General features: G+C 43.5%; 1 protein-coding gene across 3 annotated transcripts in view; it reads right to left on the bottom strand.

Moving 5' to 3' along the window:
- Positions 1-18,369, bottom strand: part of ltbp3 (latent transforming growth factor beta binding protein 3) — a 47,118-nt gene extending 28,749 nt beyond the window's left edge. For all 3 annotated transcript variants that reach the window (XM_075487799.1, XM_075487801.1, XM_075487800.1), the window contains exon 1: positions 17,680-18,369. In XM_075487799.1, the coding sequence (XP_075343914.1) occupies positions 17,680-17,917 (238 nt within the window). In that variant the 5' untranslated portion in view covers positions 17,918-18,369. The remainder of the gene's footprint in view (positions 1-17,679) is intronic.
- Between the last annotated feature and the right edge of the window lie 1,725 nt (positions 18,370-20,094).

Raw genomic sequence — 20,094 nt, 5'->3', positions numbered from 1 at the left:
GCAACTGAACGGGTGAACCTAATAAAGTGGCTGGTGAGTGTATAATGATTATATGTGATGAATGGCAGTGGTCCCAGCATTGAGCCCTTAGACAGTCCTACATCAATAGGTCTGAATAACTTTTAACATTGTAGGATTCACTGTGTCACAAGCTTCATGTAAACCTAGAAAAAGGCTGCAAAGAGTTGCTTGTTGTCCAGGGATTCTATTAATTGATTCTTAGGCCAGAAATATACCTGCTTTTGATTATGGATACATGTGTTTATCCCGGCTGCCTCTTTGTTTGGAGCATCCCTTGTGCGCATCCTCAACAATTAGCGCTACGCGCATGCAAAGCTCATTTTGCGTAAAAAGGGTAAAACAACTGAAATACTGAAACTAACTGAAAATAAAATTTCAGTTATTTTGTATCAGTGTATATGTATCAGAAAAACTGAGGACTATCCAAGAAGTTTGTGTTAAAAACAAAGTTACTTGGCTGACTTCACTGCTAATTTAAAGTAAAATAATGATTATTCTGGCTCACCAGGGCTGTGGAAATGTAGGAAAAACACTGCATTTTACTGGCGAAATGTGGTAGCCTACCCCCCACCAAAAAATAAAAATTTGAATCTGAGGACTCCATTATGTCAGGGATCAGATTTAACCTTTCAATAAAAACTGCAATGACTTAATTTATGAGAATTAACTAAATAACTCACAGCTGAAGACCTGTGAACTTTGACCAGTTTATTCTTTAGATCAAGAGGATTTTTGTGCCACACCTAATGTAAATCCTACAGTTTGCCAGATGGATAACTGGAAAACACGATGCCTCCAGTCATGGCTGTTGTTGGCATGGAGGTATTTGATTACTCTGCCTCTTTTCTGAACCGTACCACATCAAATAGACCGATCAAGATCAAGGCTTTTATACATTTAGTGTTGGTTCCCCTTTCATTTCATCTCTTTTTTCGCTGTCACTTGAATCGGAGTCTGAGGCAAAACTGTAAAGTTGAATATATGCATAAATTCTTCTTTAAAAGAGGCTAAAACCACCTTCAGCTTTCCTGGCATACCTTCTAAATGGGCATCAAACAAGGCAATGGAAACCTGGTATGTGACTCAAAGCTTTTCATCTCCCCTTGGTCAGCTTGTCTTAATCGAATACTTATTAAAACACCGTTTTTATCCAGGAGAGGCAGGAGAAGAGAGATGAGGGGGCCTCATTTCCTCCAATGTGCCATGTTTCTACATATGGAAGCAATCAGATGGGGACTGCCAAAGAGTCTGAACTGCAGCATAATTAGGGGACAAGATCAATTTAAGCACAGCTGGGACATCACACATAGTGAAAGTCTGGCAGATAAAATGAAAGAGCCTCACTCAAACATCAGACGAGTGAAATTAGTTGAAACTGAAAGCATGATGGATAATTCTGGAGCAACTTTTGACTACCTATAACAACATGTGACGGCGGTCTTTAACCACAGCGACTGAGCGCAGGCAACAACATGCAGAGTCAAGCTGGAAGGAAAAAGCAGCACAGACTGAACTGAAGACCGCCTGCTCAACTCCGTCAGACGCCCTCTGACATAAGTTTCCATGATTCAAAGTTTGTCTCAGTTCTGAATTAAGAGTGTGAGAAAACTGGGAAAGATGTGGGGGTGGAAAAGTGAGATTACAGACATGGAGAGAAAGCAAAAGCACCTCTTTCCAAATGTTATTACACAATCTAAACCAACAAAGACGGGGAAGATGACATACTGCAGGCAGAGTCTGGAGCGAGGCTCCTTCTGGCTGCGAAAGTGTCTGACTGAGAGCGAGCGCTCTGATGTAGCTGGAGCTACGCTAATGAACACAAAGGAAAGGGAGGGATCCTGTTTCATACTTTGGGTTGCATTTCTTGGGTGGAGACAGGGCAGGGGGTCATGTGAATGAGACCGTTTGAAGTTGTAAAGTAAGACCAGTGTGATGTGACACACTCAGTTCTGATTAAAGAGAAAGTGCACTTCACATCAGGGACTGAAAACTGGGTCCAGTGTTGCTCAGCTGTGCCATGAAGGGTACAGCAGGTCCAGAGCTGATTCCTGTTTTGGCCTAAGGTTGGGCAGTCGTACAGATTGTGTCTTTAAATTAAGTAAATAACAGCAGAGCCAAAACTTTTATGTTCAGTATCATGAAAGGCAAGGCAAGGCATCTTTATTTATATAGCGCATTTCATACCACAGGCAACTCAATGTGCTTTACATAAAGACATTTAAAAGAACAACATAAAGCAACATAAAAACAAGCAATTTAAAGAGAATAAAAAAATAGGATGAAAGTTAAAACAACATAAAAGAAGAGGGGAAAAAGAAAAATATAAACTTAACCATAAGAACATGGAAAGAGAAATGTTTTAAACCTGGATTTAAAAGTGCTCACAGTTGGGGCTGATTTCAGTTCTGCTGGTAGTTTGTTCCAGTTGTGTGCAGCATAACAGCTAAAAGCTGCTTCACCGGGTCCAGTTTGAACTCTGGGCTCCACTATCTGACCTGAGTCAGCAGATCTCAGAGCTCTGCTGGGTTTATACTCTGCTAGCATGTCATTCATGTATTCTGGAAGCAAAACTGGGATAAATGACAGCGAGAACTGACCTGGAGGTATGATCAGTTAGGACATATCTGGCATACGACAACACTTCCTGTTAGAACTCTCAGAATAACACTGATGTGAAAGTGGATGGAGAGATCTCTGAAAGTGAATTTGGAGCATTGCAACGTCATCCCTATCGTCTGTGTGACAGGTCAGATTTATACTATTTTAAATTTTTAAACTCAAACAGGAAACGGTGAAGAGGAAAAAACACAGAATGTGCTATTCCCAGCATACATAAATACCATTTTTATGCAGCCGTGGTGTGACAGATAGACCTGTTTTGGCTAAATGTGGTTGCTTGTTTGTGTCAGGATGAAACTCCGCCCCACTTGGGTCTGAAAATGGGATGGCAGCTTTTAGTAGTTTACAACCTGCGAATCTTTGGTGTCGTATAAAAATCCTAAACACAGGTTTGACCCTGAAAGTCTCCCTTTACGTGTCTTAAAAGCAACAACAGGGGAAACTTTGTTTGGAGATGTTATGAAACAATAAGTTGCATTAGTTAAGCTAGGTTTTTCCTGTCTGTGTGTGTTGCACCCCTGTGTATTTTCATCCTCTCTACATGGGCCTTGCTGCTGTTTGCATTTATTGGAAAATATCCCTTGACGGTGACACATTCTAAGAACAATAAATCTTATCATGGTGCAGTTTTCAAGCAGTTTACAGTTGTGTTATGTAGCAGTTGAATGACTGCATTGTTATCATAATTAAGGCAAGCTAAGCTCTAATTATAGGGGTGAATTAGGTCCCTGGATAATCACATTTCAGCATCAAGACAGAGCTTGCAACAACAGCTGGATTTACAGCTGCACTTTACACCAATATCCTCACAACTATACCCTGAATGCCATTCTGTTGAAATAATCTGTGTTGTGTCTGTTTGTCTTCGGAGCCCCGGGAGGACTGAATGACTTGTATGTTCTAATAACACGCAGTGAAACCGCTCCTTCACTCTTCTGGCCCCTCATTTGAGCTTGAGTCACGCCTGCAGTGCACAGGCTAATGTTTTCAGCAGATCTTGCATGTAAGTGGGCGTGTTTGTGTCTGCGTGTGCCATTAAGTGGAGGGTGTACCGTCTCCCCGAGAGCCGCTGTGGTTAGCTGACTGCGCCACATCATATGCTGAAAAGAGCAGAGAGATTAAAAGCTGAGATCATAAATATCTCGCTCTGCAGCACAATCTCCTATCAAATCATCACCTTGGAGTTCATTAGGGAAATCTATAATCCTGAATCCCACACCGAGAGTCTTAGGTGCAGCCAGGCTGCTTTGTACCACACCTTTGTCTTTGCAGTTCTAACACATTCCTGAGTCTAGAGGTGGCATGTTATTAAAATAATCAAACGTGCCTAAGAGTTATTCGGTGGTCTAAATGAATGTGAGGTATGAACAGGGCTGCCTGAAGTTTGGAGGAGGGATGTGAAACAGTTAAGCTATTATGAACATAATTTTCCACATGCTCAGGGAAGCTGGGAACAATCCAGGACAATGACTTATTTTTGCATCTGTGGCATTTTACATGAGTCTTTATTCACTGCAATTAATCTGAATTAAGACGTGAAAACCTAAATATTTGTTCCATATTTTCTCCTTTTCAATGATGAGACTAATTTAGTAAGTGAGTGCTGGCATGCAGGTATGTTCCAAGAGTGAGGAAACATATAATCTTCCCACGTAGCACTTATTCAACAAGAAGAGTGAAGGGAAGTGGATAAAGAGACGGGAGAAGGGGAGTCTGTTTGTCTTCAAGCTCTTATCGTCAGTGTTTCTCATGACATAATGAGAGCTGTTTCTTCAAATGCTAGATCTCCTCACAGTACAAAAGGGCAGAGGGAACACAGATTTGTCGTCATATTTGGGTTAAAAAGGGGAACAAAGCAACACGAAGCTTTAAAGAAGGAGTTTCTGTTGGAATAATGATTTCTGACACTTTTTTCCCCTTTAAGAAAAAAAAACATGTGCATTCCTCAGCTGCCAAGCAAGAGAGCCTAGTGGAACTAACAGGAAACACTCAAAAAGGACGCCATGTATGTCCATAAGAATACAGCATTCTTCAAATGTTTAACCATGTTTAAGGTATAACAGGTCAAAACTAATGAGACATTCACACAGACTTGTGCTTTTTTTTTTTTTAAGCTGAACAGAAAATAAAAGAAAGAAACAGACAAAAAAAAAAGCATGAAAGTTGTCCTTTGAGCGCCCTGCGAGAGCACATCCACCCACCCACGCGCACCGCTGTGTGTCTGTCTGTCTGGAGATGACACATCGGCAGCCCCCTCCCTCGTCACATCGTCCCTCCAGCCGCAGCCGCACCCTCCCAGCACAAAAACAACAAATTACAGTTCTACAAATCACAGCTCGCTGGAGTCAAAAAGCCACTGCGCTCATGATCTCCGACCGTACAGATGATGCAGATGGCTGATCTGTCCCTTTCTTTTAGTGGAGTCTTCTGGCAGCACTACAAAAAGCAAGTCTGCAAGATTCAGACGCCAGAATGTTTGGGCCAACTTTCATTAGTTTCCATGATCTCGATGGGCGATTACTCCGCGAGTCGTGTTTCCACTGCGGCGGTTCTCCAACTGCAATAATGCAAATGTGATACATGGCACGAATGCAGACTTCTTACGTTACAGTGGAAGAAATGATCACAAATTAAATTAAATTTAAATTTAAGGTGTAGATTCCCAAATATTTCCACAAGCATCTTTTCTGCTGAGCACATTCACGATGTCATTACTGTAAATTTCTAACCAGCTCCACCAAGCAGGGTCTGGTATGGCACAGAGCTACTGGCATCCCTGACTGGGAGCATCTTAGACAATAACAGCAAGTTAACTGATGGTTTAATCTTAATGACCCGAATCAACCTGTAAATTGTCATTTCGAAGCACAAAAAAATTGGGATGATTCTTTCCAGTTTATTTCCAGCAAAAGGAAAAGACACGAAAGCTGTCTGAGAGCATCAGAAACATCATTATTAAAAGAATGCTTTTCTTTTAATAAAATAATAATCTTTAACTCCAACAGCTAATAATAATAATAATTTTGATGCGTGCACAGTGTGGCACTGAGAAGAAACCCAATCAGAGAAGTTTGTAGGAGATCCAGAGTAGCAGCTTCAGCTGGTTCACTGCAGACATGACCAAGTAGGGTTGAATGAGTGAAGACCAAGGAGAACACCACCATCAAAAGAAAGACAAAAATAGCCAAGATAAATGTCTGAAAAAACTTCGTAGACAGGCCACAGTCGCCCCCGTATAACGCTCTATGGACAGAGCAAACAAAGGAGAGCTCTATTTCTGTAGGCTGGCAAAATAAAACCATAAGAACAACCTCACGGTGATGTAAGAAAAAAGGACGCCCTCTTTTAATTCTATGGTAATACATATCAGGACGCTACAAAAAGAAACACAATCGGGTCCTTGTCAGGTCTTGAATTTAGACACTTACAACCTCAGATAAACAATAATACTTTTAAAATTACACAGTGTTGTTATTTAGGGAAATTTAAAGGGGAACTCCGGGGCATTTGAAGCGCGTTTCCATTGCTAGAGGTTGTCAAATACTGATAGTAGGACACAGAGAGGTGCAAATCTGCGCTCCCTGTGTGGAGATCGCACTGTTCGGACACCCTGTCATGCGAGGCTAATACGTGGTGGCTAGGGGCAAGCGCTAACCCTTCCACGTAAAACAACAACTTGCACACTGCAGAAACGTCACACCACTTTATAACCCATCCGACAATAAAGTCACAAGCCTTACCATCAAAACCATATGCATGGTTCTCACATTACTGGCATGGGGACGTTACAAAACAACTTTATAAACAGCATGTAACTCACCGGGTAGTTGTAGGCTCGCGCATGTGAAAGCCCAAAAGAGTCGATGGAGAATAATCCCATATACAAAACAATTATATTCTCTAGAAAAACTGCGTTCAAGTATTTAAAACATTACAACAATATTACTGGGCATGTATTGTTGTAATGTTTTAAATACTTGAACGCAGTTTTTCTAGAGAATATAATTGTTTTGTATATGGGATTATTCTCCATCGACTCTTTTGGGCTTTCACATGCGCGAGCCTACAACCAGCCGGTGAGTTACATGCTGCTTATAAAGTTGTTTTGTAACGTCCCCATGCCAGTAATGTGAGAACCATGCATATGGTTTTGATGGTAAGGCTTGTGACTTTATTGTCGGATGGGTTATAAAGTGGTGTGACGTTTCTGCAGTGTGCAAGTTGTTGTTTTACGTGGAAGGGTTAGCGCTTGCCCCTTAGCCACCACGTATTAGCCTCGCATGACAGGGTGTGCGAACAGAGCGATCTCCACACAGGGAGCGCAGATTTGCACCTCTCTGTGTCCTACTATCAGTATTTGACAACCTCTAGCAATGGAAACGCGCTTCAAATGCCCCGGAGTTCCCCTTTAAGGCAAAATGTCGAAGCAGTGAGTGAAAAACTAAGTACTCCCCTGCTGGTTCTATAGGAATCAAGAGGGTAAGAAGCCACCAGGTGCTGCTGATTAAATATACTCGATCGACTGATCATCAGTAAGAGTAAGCACCTCTACGGTCTGCAGCATTCAGGTGTGTGTTAACGCAATGCCAAGGAGGAAAGACATCAGCAGTGATCTTAGAGAAGAAACTGTTGATGCCCATCAAAACTTTGAAGGGTTATAAAGCAATTTCAAAAAAACAATTGGAAGTGGAAAACATTCAAGACAGCTGACAATCTTCAACGGGAGTGGACTTCCAAGAAAGTTCAACCCGAGGTCAGGAAAACTGAAAACTCTACAGAGCTACATCTCAGACTCCTCAGGCCTCAGTTAGCATGTTAAAAGTTAAAGTTCATGGCTGTTGAACAAGTATGACCTGTTTGAAAGTGTCTTCTCTCTAAAAAGAACAGCTTAGACTTCTGGAACAATGTCCTTTGGACAGACCAGACCAAAGTGGAGATGTTTGCTCATAATGCACAGCAGCACGTTTGGAGGAAACCAAACACCTCATACCAGCTGTCAAGCACGGTGGTGGAGGGCTGATGATCTGGGCTTGTTCTGCAGTCACAGGACCTGGGCACCTTGCAGTCTTTAGCCTCGTTTCCACTGTCTGTGCGGTTCGGGTCACTTCGTATCGGTACGGTACGGGTCGGGTCGCTTTGGAGTCATCTTTGCGTTCCCACTGTACAAAGGGGACCCTCAGGGGTGGGCGGAGTGCGTGTCGAAGCGTAAATAGCATCCATAATTTCGAACCACCTCCAGTGTTTTCGGTCCACGCCGCTCCTGCTGTTGTGGTCCTTGATCCGTCGGTAATCGCTCCGAAGCTTCTTCAGCTTAATGCGACACTGGCTCCCGGTCCGGTTGAAACCACTCTCTGCCATTTTTGCGGCAATCAGCTAGAAAACTTTTTCGTTTCGCCATCGAGCTCCCGCTGCACAGCCTCCTCACCAACAACGGAGAGCAGAGCCTGGAACCGGTCCTGTGTGCTCGGTACCCCAAGCAGAAGGGTTACAAAAATGGTGACGGGTACCATGGGACCGGTACGCTTTCGTGATAGTGGAAACACTGAAATAAGCGAACCGTTCGGAACCGACCCATACCGGACTGCATAGTGGAAACGAGGCTATTGAGTCCACCATGAACTCCTCTGGATACCAAAGTATTCTAGAGTCAGAGGTGAGGCCGTCTGTCTGAGAGCTAAAGCTCGGCTGAAACTGGCTCATGCAAAGTGACGATGATCCCAAACACAGCAGCAAAGAATTAAGATGCTGCAGGACAAGGGGATTTTTTTCGACATGTCTTGATACATAAAACCAAAGAATAGACTGCTTTCCTTTCACATGACTCTATATAATATATATAACTATATATGCACAAAGGTCAATGAACCGAAGCAATGTTATAAAGACACTGAAAATGTTTTACATTAAACTGATAACTGCAGGTTATTTAAACTAAATGTGTCTGTACGGGACACTGAATCATGCGGTGTACTTGGTTTTTCATACACAGTTTAATATGTCAGGTATTGTTGGTCATCTGAGGATGTATTTACTTCATTTCTAGAGCTGGTAGAGACGAGATGGTTTCTCATTATGTCCAGATAAGAACAACTTAGAAGAGAATAATAGGAATGCTTTCTTTTGGACGCGACCGTATTTACAGCAACACAGACTGAGCCGCTTTGCTGCTTCTGGTGTTGAAGGCTCTGAAAGTAGCAAAGGGACAATGAATTAAGAACAATGGGAGCTAATCGTGCACCCAGTGTCAATAACTGGGCTTTATCTGAAGGTCTTTCATAACTGCCTTCATTCACCTGGACGAAAACAGCTGGGAAAAACACTGAAAAGTGTCACATTTACACGTTGTCCTCCACCATTTGATGAAGTTAACCGCCTCAGGAAAGTATTGTTTAGAGACATATTTCGTTATGTTATGTTATGTTATAGTTATGCTCCCTGCATTCATTTCTAATAAAGTTAGAAGTTTCACTATGACAACCCACTGGCGGCCTGTCCAGGGTGTACCCCGCCTCTCGCCCATTGACTGCTGGGATAGGCTCCAGCCCCCCCGTGACCCGACCGACAGATTCAGCGGTATAGATAATAGATGGATGGACTATGACAACCCTGCATCCAAGTGCTTGAAAGAAAAAATGTCCAGATTTAAGAAATTGTTGCTCCTACAATGGTTTTTGTTTTTCTGGTCTAATCACGTGAGCCATGTTTTTGTTGTTCAGTGACTCCAGACAGTTTATTGACATAATCTGATGGTGTTTAACCAGTTACTTCTAAAGATATCTACACCGTTCCAGTAACTCTGACCAGCACTGTATAAGAAAACGGTGAGGTTCAACTTACGGTCAGCGAGAAACCAAAATAATAACCCTCGAGCAGCTAAAAGCTGCACAAAGCTCCAGGGACAGATGTTAACTCTCAGTGGGTATGGGCACTGCGGGCTTTTCACAGTCATTACATGAATATTCGTCTTCCAAGTCTCATTCTACTCAAATGACCTGCGAGAGCCTCAACGAGCCAACGATGGGTCCCATAAAAAGAGAGCAGGAAAAGATTACCATCACATTACGCGCTTCCCTTCATCATCAGCTCCAAAGCAGGAAACCACGTCCCCAAATACACCGACCCTCAACCGGGACTGTGACGCCACACACCACATGGGCTGTGAGAAGCCACATATGAGGTCGGTTTAAGTCTGAAGTTGAAGTAAATGACTTCATCAGTGGCTTTAGAAAACACCCCCACCTCAACCCCCAGAAACTCTATCCAAACAGCAGGACTGGCCTTTGCCAGAGTCTGGCACCGTCACCTGAGGCCTTCATTATTTCTCACTGTCGACATAAAACAACAGCTTGTTAACATGAGAGAAACAAGAAAGGTTGGGGCAGCCATCATTAAGGTCCGGACGGATATTTGGTCTCCTGATGAGGTTTTATGTTTTGCACTTCATTACTTCACTATGTGCAATAACCCTGTCATGTGCAATGATAATAATAATTAGGTACTGAGCAGCATTGTAAATACTGTTTATTGTATATACTGAGATTTTCCTTATCTTCTTATATCTTATTTTTACACTGTTAATATGGGAGAGGTGTAATTTTATTTTACTGTATGGGGTTGTAATTTTGCTTTATCTTTCTTTACTTTATCTTATTTTGTCTTATTGTATTATATTTATTTTGCTCTATTGTATTTCCTGACTTAATCTTTTTTTCTGTAAACGAGTGCACTGCAGAAAAGGAATTTCCTGCAAGGGGTTAATAAAGTAATTCTGATTCTGATTCTGATACAGTAACCACAGTAATGCTTTACTGAGTCAACTAAATTTGTTCTTTTGTGTATTTCTTAAAGGGCCACAAGACGGATTTGGATTTTTGTAGGTCAACAACTCTGTTCCTTTGGCCTGGAGTTTGTTTTGTTTTGCCATCTTCTTTTTCAAGTTATAAAAATAAAAAAATCACACCAGCATCGTTTTGGTCATTTCTTCAATTTTTTTTAGTAGGTTTCCTCATCTTAGACCGCAAGATGAGTCTCAACAAGACTGGACCACTGCATGCCACCATTCAAACAGTATCTGGGGGTAATTCAGACCATTATTCTATGTTTTCATATTTGACATACCATTTTATCATGGTCGTGACTCCCTAAAGCCTGATTTATGCTTCAGGCGCAAAGCCTCTGACGCTCGGACGCAGAGCCTCTGCGAGCGTCAAAATCTTGACCACTCCCCCACGCAGAGGCTCTGCGCGCGTCGTCGTGCACCTCAGAAAAATCCTGACTACACGTCGGACGGACGCAGACCACCAACGGAAGTGCGCAGACAAAAGCGGCTGTGATTGGTCCTCGGTGTGCCTTTCCGGTTGTCTGTGTGGCTTCCACCTTTGCATTTTCGCCAACTCCAAAAAAAAAAGCTGTTCTTCTTCGATGTCGAGCAACTCCAAATCCATATCTTGCATACACTTTTTCTTTTTTGTAAAAACAAACACTTCCGCCAGCGCCGCCGAAGTTCTCGTCACCGCCCACCGAAATTCTCGCGAGGGGAAACTGCTGTGCGTCCCGAGAAATTCCAGACTGAGGTTGCAGAACCATAACATGAAAAGTTGTTCGCGACCAGAGCAAAGCAACACGTCAAGACGATAGACGCAGAAGTATAATCCGCCCTTAAGTGTGCAAGTTAGTCAAGGCCATAGAGTGTAAACCAGTTCTGGACAGAATTAAAATGCACAGTGGCCCACATCCGGTTGAGTGCTGGTTTATTTGGTCTGTATTTGGTCGACGTCTGGCATTGTGATGGCTTGGTTGAGGCCCACTTTTGGCAAACATGAGCAGATCGCCCAAGTGCCATCATTCCATGCTGTATGTGGGCCGGATATGGGCCAAAAGAGTTTTGCTATCTGGGATCTAACTAAGAGGGTTTTCTAAATCTAAATCAGACTCTGTGTTGCATGATGTGACTTTAACGCATCATGGAAATATGAAAATGTGTTTTACAAAGCTCCATATCTGTCCCTCCTCTCTGGCAGACATGTTTATGAAAAGAGAGCCAGACAGAATCTTGGCTCTGGCGTAAATGATGTCATATAATGACAATCCAGAAGCCTCGGCTGTAGGGACCAGAGGGCAGGCAGGTAGAGGAGTGCTGACGGTGCTCTGGGGGGGATAATGTCAGATACCTGCAGGCCTCTCAGCAGCAGAGCGCGTGGCAGGTAACGGCTGCAGGCTGCGCGGTCACAGCCGTGCTGGCAGGGCCCGTGTTTTTCTGTTTACCCTGGCTAATCGCTGCAGCTTTCAGGGTCCTGCACGCTGTGGGTGCAGTCCCGAGCGCTCGCATTCCTCCGAGTGGCTTTAAATAACTGCTGCGTTTCTCTCCCTTGCTACGCAAATGGGAGGAGAGTGTTAAAGATGGTAAAGAGGGTTGTTTGTTTGAGTTGGGTTCAGCACTCTGCTCTCGCGCACACTCGCATGCAAACACACGCGCACACACACTGTTCCCCCCGGTGACGAGTGCAAAAAGAAAGCCTCTGATTGCTGCTCTGTTATCCAAACTCATTTTTTAATGTGATGCTGCTTTTCAACGTGCACAGCAGAAAGTGTTTGTTTTGGAGTTTTTTTTTGTTTTTTTTTTCCAGAGAAATTGATGACATGCAAGAGTCTAATTTCATGGGAAATTCCTGCTGAGATTATGTGGATTTAGGCTCTGAACAAATGGGGTGGTACAATCCTTACAAAAGTAGAAACAGAGAGAGCCGGCTGTGGATTTAACCCTTTTAACGACCGACATTCTTTCAGTGGTAGCAGCAAAAAGAAAAGAAAAAGAAGTCAGTTGGGATTGTTACAACCGTAACTTGGACATTGTGTGTGTGTATGTGTGTGTGTTTCTACAGCGATCCCGCTTGTGTAACCGTGTTAAAAGATTCATGAGAGTACAGCCCTCAAATAACCTCATGCGTTGCCCTCTCAACAGGCATAAATAGACAGGGAGAGGTGACAGAATGTGCAGCCATGTTTATCAAAACTGTTCAGGCCGCAAACCTGCACGATCCACATTTTGCCTCAGATAAGAAGCCTTTTTGTGATTAATAAGCTGCAAATGAATGTGCTGGAGTCTCCGCGGGTGTTTGAGAAGTTGCGAGCGTGGGAGCCGTGCCAAGCTTGGCCTCAGAGTTCGGTCCAACCTGTGGCAGAAGCCCGGAGGGCTGCAGGTTTTTGGTTGCCTTGTGTTAGACCGCCTTCTCCAAAAGTTTGGCACGAGAGAAAGAGGAGTGCGTGGGTAAGAGCAAAGGGCTTTGAAAGGTAAAATAAACTCACCTCCCTACTTAGAGAGAAAGCAGAACCTCGTCTGCTGTATTTAACTGACTTTTCTTCATTCTCTGGCTCCCATGGACCTCTGACCCACGCCAAGGAAAAACCAAAACAAACCACAAGGCTACTACTGTCGCTTTACTCTGAATACGAAACCACGAGGGAAAGCGTGGAATAGCAGTTTCCACTTCTCATGATGCCCATTTTAGGGTGAGACAAGCCCAGGCTTGAATATGACAACACCGCATCTTGGGAAACGCTGCTTGGATGTCTGGTGCTCGAATAAAGACGAGATACCACTGAGATGAAGAGAAGAGGCGACGCGCGCAGGGGGAGGCGCGCAGCTGCTGTCGGTACGGCTGATGTATGGGATGCCTCTGGCTGCAGCCACGGCCCGGAGAAAAATAGACTCGGACTAAATTCTCGCTGGAAAAACGCTTCTCGTTTTGAACAATCACAAAAGCAAGTTGGTTGTTGGAGATTTCAGGAGTCAGGAAAACACTTAACTACCGATAAACAGGAGAGACGTGGAAGATGTGATCAGCATACAAACGTTTTGTGCTTTAAAAACGACCAACAAGTCAAATATAATTTCTTCACCCCCCTTTTTTTTTGTGAATTCTGTGAAAAAAAGGGTCAAGTTTCGTCTGCCTGCTAACAAGCCCGGGAGGAATTATAGAATCCATGAATGACACGTGGATTCCTGGGAAACATGACCGGAGCATATCTGAAATATCTGAAATGAAGTTACAGTGATGGTCAGGTTAAATTTATCGAGTAAGAGATCAGATATTTTTAATCTGGCGAGAACATGAACTGTGAATCATCATCTGACCCCCACGGCTCTATAAACCACTTTGGCATCCTTCAGCTGACTGGTTCGGCGTCGGGTCATTCCGATCCAGACTGTTATGTGGTTCAAGTCTCATGTGATTTGATTGCTTTGTTTCTGCCTTTTTTAAAAAAAAAAAACTTTGTCACTCATTTAGTTAATAACTTGGTTCATTCATACAGGAAAAGATCATGCTTTGGCATTAAATACAACCTTTGTGTTGCTGTGCGATGAGAAACTCTTTGGGCTGAGAACCATTTCAATGATACAGTATAGTATATACAGTATCAGTCACCAAATCAGCCTTTTATCAACTTAAGAACATATCCAGAATGAAGGGTTTCATGTCCCAAACAGATCAGGAGAAGCTGATTCATGCTTTCATCTCCAGCAGACTTGACTACTGTAGCGGTCTTCTGACTGGACTCCCCCAAAAGAGTCTCAAACAGCTGCAGCTCCTTCAGAACGCTGCAGCCCGAGTTTTAACCAGAACAAAGAGATCACATCACATCACCCCAGTTCTAGAGTCTTTACATTGGCTCCCGGTCAGATACAGAATAGATTTTAAAGTTCTGCTGCTCGTCTACAAATCACGGAATGGTTTAGGTCCAGAATACATGAATTACATGCTGGTAGAGTATAAACCCAGCAGAGCTCTGAGATCTGCTGACTCAGGTCAGATAGTGGAGCCCAGAGTTCAAACTGGACCCGGTGAAGCAGCTTTTAGCTGTTATGCTGCACACAACTGGAACAAACTACCAGCAGAACTGAAATCAGCCCCAACTGTAAGCACTTTTAAATCCAGGTTTAAAACATTTCTCTTTCCGTGTGCTTATGGTTGAGTTTATATTTTTCTTTCCCCCCTCTTCTTTGATTGCTTTTAACTGTGTTTTAATTTTTTTTTCTCTTTAAATTGCTTGTTTTTATGCTGCTTTATGCTGTTCTTTTAAATGCCTTATCTTTATGTAAAGCACATTGAGTTGCCTGTGGTATGAAATGCGCTATATAAATAAATGTGCCTTGCCTTGCCTATAAGAATGGTAACATTTAACTCTGGTCTGACAACAAGAGGAGCATGAATTTCTCAGGAAGGCGGCAAACTGACCAACATCCATGGAGCCACACCTCCAACTAGAGAAGTGTCCAACGTTAACTGTTTAAAGTTATAAGATTCAAAACATTCCTCCATGGAAGCTAAAACCTCTGCCAACACTGATATGTCCTCCAGCTGTTTGAACCAAGAACCTGAGCTTGCTGTCCTCTTGCTTTCACTCACTTTCTCGCACCTATTTCTCCAACAGAGATGAACAAAAATCCATACTTCTTTGCTCCTTTCAGAGCTTTGCTTATAACTGGTAGACATGTTCTGCTGGCTGATGTCCCTGAACCGGTTCACGAGTAAAACTCGAGTGTTTCACGGTCCTCGACCTGCTTCTTCACCAATCCGACTTTGACATTCCTCGTACATTATGAGTCATAAAAGAGTAAATGTATTCCAGCAGAGGAAAAGTTTAGTTGGGTTTGTTCACTCTGAGCCTCAGACTCGCTGCGCACTGACATCACGACTGCTCAAATATGGAAAAGTCCTCATTGTTGCTGTTATAGCAATGGCTGTTTTAACACAGGAGGGAGAAATTTCCACTTGTCCACACCACATTCCAGCGCTCGCTCAGAACAACACACGTCTCCAGGCTGAAGTCGAACCCTCAGTGAAGACCCTTTTCTGGGAAACCCAGGAGGCAGGTGAGCCGAGCGCACGGCGGTTTTCATGATCCACACCAAATGTGAGGCAGTGTGAGGTATTCCAGGAATCTAATATGCCTCTCTTGAATTATTTGACACAGAAGTTCCAAAACATGACGCACCAGATGGAAATTAAGAGAAAAGAGGGAACACTCGAGTCTGAGCCAGCTCTGACTCCACGCGGTGTCAGAGAGGAAGAACGCTGTCACGGCGCTATAAAAGCAGGATTCAGGAAAAAAGAAACAAAGTCCAGGATGCTCACGTTCAAAACTACAACTTTTCTGTGAAAACCTGATTTATTCTTACCGACTATGCTGCTGACTTTTTAAAAGGCAGTTTCTTCTCCTGCGTACGCATCCAGGGGGGCCGTAAAGCCTTGGACAAAATCATAGAATTTGGAGGGAAAATGTGGGGTTTAAGGAGGGAAAGATGGGAGTTTTGAGGAATGAATGGAAGAGAGATCCGGAGTCAATGTGTGTCTGCTGAAATATGATAACAGCTAATGTCCCTACTGGCTTGTGCTTCCTTTTCTTTTTTATCACCAATATGGCAGCAACCAATGCTTCATTACATTGACACAACAAATTAATATCAACTAAAAAAAGGGACTTGAGTTTGCTTGTTATCAACCATCTCACTCTCTGCTCTGCTCTGGGCTCAGAGGATCGGTTATATCCATTTCTGGGCCGGATACTAACATAGACTGCGAGGCTCCATGTCTCACCACAGCTGATCTGATACAGCACTGAAAAGGCTCCAGTTGTGCCAACCAGACACTGGAGTAAGAGGGAAAAAGTATAGATCGTAGGAGTGCATTTATGAGCTATGTAATGAGCCATGCCTTACTAATTAAAGTGCAACACTGCACTATTTTCCAGGGTAAACCCCACCTCTCCTCATCTTAAACACCTATTTTTTTGGCAGCTTTCACGCCTCGTTTAAGGGGGTCTTATTGACATGGGTTCACTGTGGATTAGGTCAGACACAAGAAAAGGACTTTTCACGGAATGAAGCCATGAATGAATCTGATGGAGCTGACATACTGTACACAGGTTATAACGATAAAAAGAGCTGCATATTACCTCTGATTTTAGGAATCATTCAGATCTGATCACAAGAGCTTGATTCAACCTTTAAAAAGGAACATTTATCTTTTTGAGGCAGCCCTGGTGATAATCTCTCAGGAGATAAGGAGATAATTGTTTTTTATTAGGGGTGGGACGATATGCTTTGGTCACGATTAGATTGTATCACGATTCTTGATAATTGCGATTCTACAAGTATTGTGATTCGATATAATCAGTAATTGCAATTTTCGTCCTCCTTAAAAAACAAACAAGTTGAATCATACACTTCTAGAATGAATGTCGTTCCCATAAACAATGCACATCAGTCTGTGTCAGTCAGTCCAGCAGCTGACATTTATTTCAACCGAGACAAAAAGAGGTACTTAACATGTACATTAACTTAACATTTTTTTTAAAGTTTACAGTTTCAAATGAATCGAAATGTCCACACAGCACAAATGTGGGCTAGTTTTAACATAACTTAATGTAATGAATTGATGAAGTTTTTCTGGACAATGACGTAATATAATGATTCAGGGGAGAAAAAATCGATTTTTAAAAACGTCCCATAAAAAATTGCGATATGTAAATTAATCGATTTTTTTTTGCCCACCCCTATTTTTTATTATACATTACACTGGCAGACTTTATCCATTTTAAGATACTTTTTATTTTTCTCTAAACCTAACTTTAGTCATTCACACTCGGACGCACATGTTTTGTAGAAGCTGAAAGGTCTCACTGAACCACTCATTCTACTTTTCTGCTGACACCAAACTGCTAAAACTAAGTTTTCCTTGCAGTGCAGCACAAGTGGAACCCTCCACCTACTGTGGAGCTGATCATTTTCCACCACAGTCTTGTAGTAACATTAAAAAATTGGCTGCCTGAGTTTGTCATCCAGCCTAATTTTATGGACTTCCAATGCTGTAATTAGCAATTTCACTGTCCACAAAGACTCGTTTTATGAGCAAACAAACAGGCCTCCCTCGCCCCTCCACAACCTATAAACCCCAGAGGTCAGGGCAGCGCTGATCGCAGCGGCCTATTCATATCGCTGCATAAATAAACCGCATTGTTTCAGCTTCCGTCACTCACCGACCCTGAAGCCCGGTCCGATGAGCGTGTCGGCCGCCTGCCCGTTCTCCGCGATCAGCGTGGTGTTGTTGCCCTGCTCGCACTTATCCTGGCACTGGCCCTTCAGGCAGATCCGCTTGCAGATGAGCGGAGCGATGACCACCTTGAAGCGCTCCGGCGTGGAGGAGCGCTCCGCGCACCACACCAGCCTGTGGACGCTGAGCCAGATGACAAGCAGATGGGAGATCATAGAGGGCATCCTGGCATCCTTCACTGCCCTTTGCAGAGATCCGAGGACATTAAATCACAAGCGGAGGGCTTCAGCTCCAGCTCAAAGGCGCCTGCTTTGTTAACCGAGAGATAGCTTTGACGTCTCATACGGTGGACAAAAAAAAGAGGAAAAAAAAGGGGGTGGGGGGGGGGAAGCGCGTCCACCATCAACTTTTCTCCTTCAGGAAAATATATATATTCACTTCCTTCGCGTGCCCGAATGATCCGTCTGCGAAAGCGCCACGTTTGGCATCTTTGGGAGTTTCTCGTTGTCCTCGCTTAAGTCGCTCTTCTCTTCTGTTCTCTTCTCTTCTGTTCTCTTCTCTTCTGTTCTCTTCTCTTCTGTTCTCTTCTCTTCCTTCTTCTCGCCTGTTGCTTTGGAGAGTTGGAGAGAGTGGTGCGTATGTGGGTTTGGGAGAGAAAGAAGGGAGGAGAGGAGAAGGGGTGTGAGCCAACCCTCTCTAAAGAAAACCTGGCTGCGGGCCAGCCAGGCGGTGCAGGAGCAAAGCTGAGAGTGGTTTCCTTGTTGGTCATTCCTCCCCTGCGCCCCCCTCCACAGACCCCACTCTGCAAATCACAGCTGCACAGCTGTGCGTGTCACTCCGACGCACAAAAACCGTCCGGGGCCTGTAATGTATGACCCGACACACCTTTGTGTCTGTCTGCTGAGATATGAAGAATGCGGCTGAGCTGTGGACAGGGATAAATAAACTAACCTTACATTATTGAGAATGGAAGCAATAAGCAGCAAGTCGCGTTTCAGGCTGGACTGAACCAGCAGTTCCAGATGCGGTGTTCTTATCTTCCCTTTGTTCTCGGATTGGTGACTATTTGACTTTTCACACAAACACGGAATCAGTGGAGATATGCAAAGAGTTGCCCTTTTATTGGATTAATAAAGGTTAAACAAATAGGCTACACAAATTAAATATATTTTAGTCTTGCCTACAAGCTGTGGAATCACGTGATACATGAGGTTGAATCCAAGGGTTTAGATTTGAGTTTTAATCCACATAAATGATATAATATGTGAAACCTGGAGAAAAATAAACACAATATAAAGGGTTTTAAGTCCATCTTGGCACAGGCGGGCAGACAGAGGGTCTTTAATAGCCATTTTCTACCTCTCTGTTTTATTTTCTTTTTTCATCACTTTGTCGCTTTGATGTCTTTCTGTCTTATGTAGATGGTTTTAGTCTTCATAAAATTGTTCTGTCTCTGTAGTTTTCTGCCCCCTTGTTGGGTTTCTGTTGATATAGTCACTTTCTGTCTCATTTTCTGTGTCTTTGGGGCCATTTTGCATTGGTTCGCTGCCTTTTTTCGGTGTCTTTGAGTCTGTTTGCCTCCTTTTTCATTTACATCTCTTGTTGTTTTCTATCTTTGCGTTAATCTTTTTTGTGTATCCTTTTGTTCCTGTATTAAATCTATTACCTATTCACTTTCTGAATCACTGTATAGTTATTTATGGTTCCTTTTGTTCGACCTTTTCATCTCTTTATCTAAATCATTGCGCATCTATATTTTTCTATGCATCTTGAGGTTTATCTCTCTGCAGACATCCATCTTTCTTTATCCTGCTCGGGGTTGTGGGAGCTCTAATCTGTCCCTACTGACCCTGGGTGGGAGCCAGGGTACAGGCAGCCCAGACATTTCACCAGTCCAGAATACAGACGCAGACACGCACAGGGAGGGAACTTGGGCGCGTGGAAAAAGAGGCACAGTGAGGACATGAAAAACACCCTCTTGGTGTAGCGGCATTGCCAACCACTACGACACAGTCCCGTGAGACCACATAACACCAAACACGCGGCCATATCCTCTCATTGAAGCCGGTAAAAGTCAGACAGTGAACGTGACACCACACTGTCTGCTTTAACGCCTCACGTCATCCGACTTGACCCGCTCAGCTGTGACTCTCGTCTGGGACGAGTAATAAAAAAAAGTGACGCGTAAGAGTCAGAGTCCGGGGGTCACGTGGGCTGAAAGTGAAAGAGCAACAAAGAGTAAAAGACAGAATGAAAGTTGAGTCACTACCTCAGCAAAAAAAGTGAGTGTGTTTACTTTCCGGCGCTGAGGATATGACTGCATGGGCCTGCAGAGAGTTCACAGGCCGCTCTCACATTTCTCCGCCCGAGCTGCTCGCCATAGGCGCGTCATCGGCTGCCA

Source organism: Odontesthes bonariensis, chromosome 16 (genome assembly GCF_027942865.1).
Source record: "Odontesthes bonariensis isolate fOdoBon6 chromosome 16, fOdoBon6.hap1, whole genome shotgun sequence".
Lineage (NCBI taxonomy): Eukaryota > Metazoa > Chordata > Actinopteri > Atheriniformes > Atherinopsidae > Odontesthes > Odontesthes bonariensis.
Note: the sequence above shows the minus strand (reverse complement) of the source record. Positions and strands in the feature narration are given on the sequence as shown.